This window comes from Saccostrea echinata, unplaced genomic scaffold (assembly GCF_033153115.1).
Source record: "Saccostrea echinata isolate AGI-Se365-2 ecotype Australia unplaced genomic scaffold, CSIRO_AGI_Sech_v1 ptg000052l, whole genome shotgun sequence".
Taxonomy (NCBI): domain Eukaryota; kingdom Metazoa; phylum Mollusca; class Bivalvia; order Ostreida; family Ostreidae; genus Saccostrea; species Saccostrea echinata.
Window position 1 is genome coordinate 12,940,001 of NW_026889801.1, and position 7,356 is coordinate 12,947,356.

The following is a 7,356-nucleotide window of genomic DNA, read 5'->3' on the forward strand; positions in this document are numbered from 1 at the left end:
TTATTGAGAATGATCCGTCATGATAGGAAAGGGCTATTTTTAAGTCTACAGAAAGAAAGAGAACCCTTGATATTTTTGAAATCATATAATCCTAGTAATGTCAGATATAATAATTCTAGTAGTATATTTATATCCATGTAATAAAAAAATCGGCTTAAGACAGAAACAAGTCAAACAGGTGGATGCAGTTTTATTTCAAAGAATTGTGTCCTCTGCATGGTGAACTCAATAGTGGTTCACGGTGAGCTCACACGGATTAGAGGTTCACGTCAAAACAATGATGGCTACATAAAAGAATTCCTTAATTTTCCACTGAAACTTCAGCGTTTATGAATAAAAATTTTTGAATTTCTTTGAGGTGAAAGAACCATGTGAACACTTTCTGATTTTCCCAGATTAATAAAAATATTTGGCGATCTGGATTTGTTAGTGCTGTACTAGAGAGGAAAGTGATTACCGGTAGGCCTTATTCTACATGCAAATACGTACAATTCACGAAGAAAATGAAGTTTTATTTAAATATGGAAATAGGTATATACAACAAAACTTATTTACATCTATTGTTCATAATGATAAGATAGTATTTACATGTACATGCAAATCGGAAGAGCGCAAAATTTTAAGCTTATACTGGTTATACGGATTTCATTCATAGAAATCTTTAGAACTTCGGGATAATTTACCAATAACGGGAAATTATTGCTCTTGTAGCTACATATACAATTTTTATGCGTACACCATTGGGAGCCAATGCATCAACAAAATTTCTGAGGCGTCTTCAGTAGGGTACTTTGAAACGTAATTTGAAATCAGATTAAAAAGAATTCTATTACATATCGGCTACGAGGGTATCGTATAGCATTGTTTTTCCGAGTGTAACGAGGCATAGCATACAGGCTTATTTATAGAATGTCTCTCATCCTTCTCATCCCTAAAGGTATGCTTGGATGAGGGAACATTATTCTGCGTAACTGTATGAATACTGCAAGTAAAACTAAAGCAAAATTCATAAACAAATTAAGTTAAAAAAAAAAAAACCCACATATTTCAAACACAAAAATGATGATGATATTTCTTTGAGATTTTAAAAGACAAAGAAAAAAAACCTCCCGTATCAAAGGATACAAAACTAAAATTAATTCTCTGAGAAATTTTGCAAATACTGAAGACGAAACACTTTGCGCATTGTCCTTAGTTCATTTATATAAATTTTACAGTTTCGACGTACATAATAAAAATATTAAGTAATTTCCTTAAAAATTAATTAATTTCTTTTTACATCAAAGGTGTTTATACTGCATTCATCCCACAATATCAATTACCGTAGCACGACTGCTGTAAATTGATAATTCCGATATAGGTAATAAACATAAGGTGAATATTCTTATGCAACTGTTTTGTAAAAGGCATTTTGGTTGGCTTATGCAGTGATGTTTGAGGCAGTGATGTCATACTAACACGATGCAAAAAAGATCTCTCATGAAGTATTTCATATAAAAAAATCGATAAAATAAAACGTAAACGTAAAATAAAACGCAATAATATTGCATTAGAATGGGAATAACTGTCTTCCCATCTGTGATTTGCGACTAATGCTGATTTAACAGTCGCAAACATGTTTATCAGATGAGAAGACCATCACGGTAGCTCAGTCGGCAGAACGCTCACTCCGTGATCGGAAGGTCGTGTGTTCGAATCACAGCCTTGAATGACCTAAGTCAATAAAAATAGCTAGCAACTGTTCCTTCGCCAGGCGCTCGGCACTTTGAAGTGAAAGTTGTGGGTCCTTCGGGTGAGACCTTAAAAGTCGAGGCTCCTTGTCTGAGAAGGCGTTGGCACGATAAAGATCCCTCACTGCTCAATGGCTCTGAGTGCCTAATAAAAGTCTAAATTTGAAGTTCTTCGCCAATAAATGGTGACGTCTCTATATGAGTGCAAAAATCTCGAATAGGACGTTAAATAACATACAATCAAGCATATGAGAAGACAATTATTCCCTAAATTTACACTCAAAAGAATCATAGATCAACGTATGTTTATTCTTTTAATCTAAATATTTTTGGCATAGTTTGTATCAAGAAATCATAAATATGTGTATTAAGCTTTTATCTAGATTATTCGCCCTATAAACAGTACGCATAAAAATGCCATAACCAAAATGGAAGGGTGGCGAAAAATGGTTTTAAAAAAAATTAAAATAGCATGCAATGGTTACGAAGTGGCATCAAACTTCCATTTATCATTTATTTTTTCCAAGGGTTCGGCAGATTTTGAAAATTTTAAAGTTGTTTGACATATTATTTCCTGATCTATCCCATTGCCATTGGATATCAAGTGCATTAAAAAGGTGGAACAGCAGGATAAAGTACTCATTTGAATCATTAATCAGAATGTGGAACTTCGTGAAACTGATGTGTTTACAGAACGGAAAATACTGAAGGAACAGTATGAAAACAGTGTGAAAAATGTACGAAAGAAGAGCAGAAACAAGAGACTTATGGGCCACAGCGCTCACATGAGTCCATATTGCCCTGTCGTTCTTAATCAGGATATTTTTTCTCCTCAAATATTCATATGTAATCTTTGATTGCGCTTAGGTGTCATTTTTTGAACACAACTGAATCTAATGAACTACCGATTTCTTAGGATGCTTTCATAATTACATATGTATACGATTAATTATGTCTTTATTGTTCCACCGTACTAGGGCGAAGTTCATGATTTAAACAATTTTTACTTGTACACTCGCAGAGAATGATTCCGTATCAATATGTATGATCAAAGCCCTGTTGTTCCTGCAAAGAAGACTTTAATCCATTCTAAAAAAGTGTAATACCTTTGCTACGTTAAGGAGTGCTTGCGTTAACATTTGTGAGGAAATGTGTATCAAGTTTTATTGTTCACGATGTCATTTAAAATAGAACAAGTAACAAAAATAAATTATACAGCATGACGATCCGTAAATAAAATATTGCATACGTGTTATTTATCTATTATTTATAAGGGAATGCAAAATTTCACCATTTAATAACAAAAATGCTGAGTATTTAGAAACAAATCTTTTGTCATATATGACATAATTTGTCTTGACTTAACGCAGTACAAATCATCTAGAGGAGTAGATCCATGGGATGAATAATTTGAAAAATGCTTAATTAAAGATAAAATTATCGTCAATCTTTAAATCTAAATATCAAAACTGAAAAAAAAAATATTGAAAATAATTATATATATAATTAATTTATCAAGACCTTATAAAACTGTACAGAGTCAGATGAAGTAAATGAAATCGCTTATACGATAATCATATTCCCGATAAACCTCAAAAGTGCAAGGGCATACACTTGACTGTTTATGCTGAAATACGAAATATCAATTGCTTATATCAAGAATATTCTAAAAAGTGCTTGGAGTTGATTCTGCTCTGAAGAATATTTTTTTTTTTTTAAATTCAAAAACAATGTAAAGATCGAACTAGAATTTTTTTTTTCGTTTTTACGCATTGTCGGCAAAATTACCAGTACTTTCCAAACAACACAAACTAGCTCCAAGCACTTTTCAGGTAACGGATGTGATCCTCTATTAATGTGTATCAATTTTTATGGCCAAAAACAACTGAATGCCCTTGCACTACTGCGATTTTTCTACATTTCGTCTAATAATTATATTTTTTACCAGTCCGATACATTTCATGTATCTGGTACTAACTATGACACAAACCTATTCATTATACGCAACTAGATTATTTTTCCTACAATTTTTTAGTGACTAATGTTACAGTGATTATGAAATGTGATACATACTGAGAAGGTATTGAGATCACATTTCCCATTACCGTCCTTAACATAGCTGAGGTATGAAAACATAGAAGTTGAAATGCCCGTATACAATGAAATTCGTCAATTGAACATTATGATAAGATTTAATAGTCACCGACATTACGACATACATTAAAGGACATATAAAATTTAAAGTACACATATATATTTTTTAAATAATTTTGTATAAAAATTCATTTCAAAAATGCTTAAATGCCGAAAAGGCTCAATATCTACTTCTAAAATATAATAACATAATATATTTTTAAATAAAAATTACAGAGTGTACATTCGATCCTTTGACTTAAAACAACCAGCTTGTATAGGCACTTAGAATTAGTCTTGTCGGATGTTAAGGTATCTTCTTTCATGAGTTTTACGTTTGCAATATTTTACAGGTTGCTTTCAGGACCAATTTTCTATTTAAACGATTTAAATTAAAAAAAAACAAAAACTTGTGGATTAATGACTCCAGTTTGATAGAATCCTTGATGTTTAGATATATAGCGTGTACTATATTAAACATAGAAATGCATGTGTATTTTTCTCTCGTCTTTACATTTAGCTCAATTCATTTTTTACAAATAATTCTTCCCTTAGTTTCATTAAGTGCACCTTTTTATTATGAAGTCTTTAAATACTCAATGATTTGAATACTAGCGTCCGTGTATTGCCCTACTAATAGTCTTTGTCGGTCGTCAATCGACAAAGCAGTAGGGAAGCCGATGTTTTTCGAAATGTATCGTAAAAAGAATCCTTGGGAATCAATCATATGTATTGCGTGATTAAGATAGTCAGCTATAAGGATGTTTCCCATGCAATCCGAAGCTAAGCCACGAGGTGTGAAGGACCTAAATTCTGTTTTATCAGACTTCCCATTGTATATAAATTTCAAATCTCCTGCTGAAATGAATACAAACACAGCTTGTTTGCCTTCATCAGAGGTGCAAATATCTGAGTTTATATTAACACAAACATAAGTGGGCTTTATTAGACCATCTTCGGAACCCATGACCTACCTCATTTCACCATCTGACGTGTAGATACTCAAACGTCCTAGACTTTTGGTTTCGTTATGCTCAGGTACGATAATATCAGAAATTCTGCAAGCTAGACCCTTTGGCTTCCAGATATTATCAAAAGCTATAGTCTCTGTAGCTCCATTCTTAATCCTGTGTACACCCTGTTTGCTATCCGAGGTGTAAAATATGGTTTCGTCGTCAGCTTGTGAAAGATAATTTGGTTGAATTTGAACGGGTATTGACATAATTTCTTTCCCACAGAAATCTAGAACACGAATTGTGAAACTCTTTTTTATTCTGTAAGTACCACACACCAGTATATTATCATTCATTGAAACCAACAAGTCGAATATATATCCATATACTGTGTCAATCTTTTGAATTTGGTTTGCATATCCCAACAGTTTAATGTATTTCATCATTTCATGACCATTTTCTCTGTCAAGTTTTTCCTCTTGAAGTTTAGATATTGTGGCTTTTTTCGATGGCGTCAACGCTCCTAAGAATTCGCTACAGTTGAAATCGTTCTCGGATCGTTTGAAAACGGGAAGTATCCGTTCCATCAAATCGGGACAATGCTCAAAAGGATATGTCATGACTGTGTACGTAGCTAACTTTTTAGGGTCAGCCATTTGTCTAGAAATTTCATATTTAGTTTCTTCAATATTTTCAATGACTTTCTCCATTTTTATTTTGTTGTCTGTTAGACAATCAAGGTGTTCCATTTCCATGGCCTCAATCTGCATTTTTAGTTTTTTAACTGTTTCTTCAACTTTCTTCTGCAAAACTCTTCCTGCCTGTTCAACTTCCTGTCGAATAGCTGAATATTTTGCAGGAACATCAGAAAATGTTTGTTCATTGTCACTCGCAAGTTTCACATACGTATTTTTGAATTCTTCATCAATTCTCTGAAGCTCCTTTTCCATCAGCGTTCTTTGAGAGGAAAGGTGATTCTTCAGGAACAAGAAGTTATGTCCTTCGTGCTCAATTTTGGAGCAAACAGTACAGACTGGTTCACTACAATTTTTGCAAAATAATATGCATATTTCTCCACTATGTTTCTGGCAGGCTATTTTTGTAGATACTGGTCCACCAGCGTATGTAGAAGCAAAATGAGCAGGATTGGCTTTTATGTGTTTCCCAAGGCAATTTTCACAGATACGTTTGACACAACTACATAAGAAATCTACATTTCTTTCCCCGCAGTATTCACAACAAAGAGCTATTTGACATTCTTTAGACCCCTCCATTCTAACTTTAGGATAATAAACTTCACAAAACAATATTATAATAAAGTCGATCAGACTTCACGGGAAATATGGCGTTAACGAACAGCATTCAACTCAGAAGTCCATTCAAATAGTACACATCAGGAGCAGAGCAGACAAAACGTATATCACCTTGCGTGATTAAGCTTTGTGAAACAGTTTGTACATGTATCTGTTTATCTAATTTAATAGGACAACTCCTATATTTACTGACGGAAAAATATCAAATATATAAAAGATAACTAATGATAGTTTCTTATGAATAGACTTGAGTAGACTTGCTCAATGGATAGATATTTGTCGCACGCAAATAACTTTATCAATTTGTCATTCATACAAGGTACTTCTGTGCACAGTATGAAATATTTCAATATTTTGATAACGATTCAAACTATTATTTTTGCTTGCCATTTTTGTATCCCCCAGCACTAAATATTTAGACTTTTCTTATAAACCATACTTGAAAAATGTAATATCTTGAATGGGAGTCATTATTTCATAGCAATTTTTGTACATTATAAATATTTCAGCTGCTCTGATAAGTAAATTCAATGCGGTTTGTTGCGAAGGCTTAAACAAAAATTGCGCTGAAGGAAAATCAGAACCACTGACATTTTTTAACTTTCAGGTGCTCTCCAACATTAGCAAAAATATATTTTGAAAGCATGAAATATAAATATTGGAATTACGCAGTGCAGTTAAGGTGCCAAATGGAAATATCGGCGAATCTTTAGATGGAAAATACATTCTTTACAAGGATGGGCGATTCTTTATAGGACTTTACTATTATCGGACAAACGCAATGTGGTTGAAAACTACATGTTGAGGACGATTAGATTCCTTATTTAGACTTGTCACATGATGTGGCAGTCACGTGATTTTAGCAAATATACCTGAAGTATTGAGGTCATCTATAAGATCCAATATTGCAAGGGCATAACCAAGTTAAAAATCTAAGTTTAATCTATAACTATTTATAACACTCTTTGTAGTTTGTGAAAAGTGCTGCGAACCTATATAGATTCTACTATCTAATTGCTAAAATTACATTTGTTAGACCGAATGTTGAATATTTCGCTGGTCAAGTACATTAAATATAGATATAATTAATTCCTTTGCAAGAATTCAAGAGGTTCGCAGCACTTTTCAAATATCTTCATACTTCTTGAGTTCATGTGTAAAAGCTTGTCATAATTCATTGAGGGTATGCCCTTGCAATATATCGATTTATTACGACCCTTCTATTAC

The 7,356-nt window shown here is 32.9% G+C and overlaps 1 protein-coding gene across 1 annotated transcript; it reads right to left on the bottom strand.

Annotated features, from left to right (window-relative positions):
• Positions 1 to 4,833: 4,833 nt before the first annotated feature.
• Positions 4,834 to 6,090, bottom strand: LOC133203977 (uncharacterized). The gene has a single exon (XM_061339767.1). It carries the CDS (start codon positions 6,088 to 6,090, stop codon positions 4,834 to 4,836), a length of 1,257 nt encoding a protein of 418 aa, XP_061195751.1.
• Between the last annotated feature and the right edge of the window lie 1,266 nt (positions 6,091 to 7,356).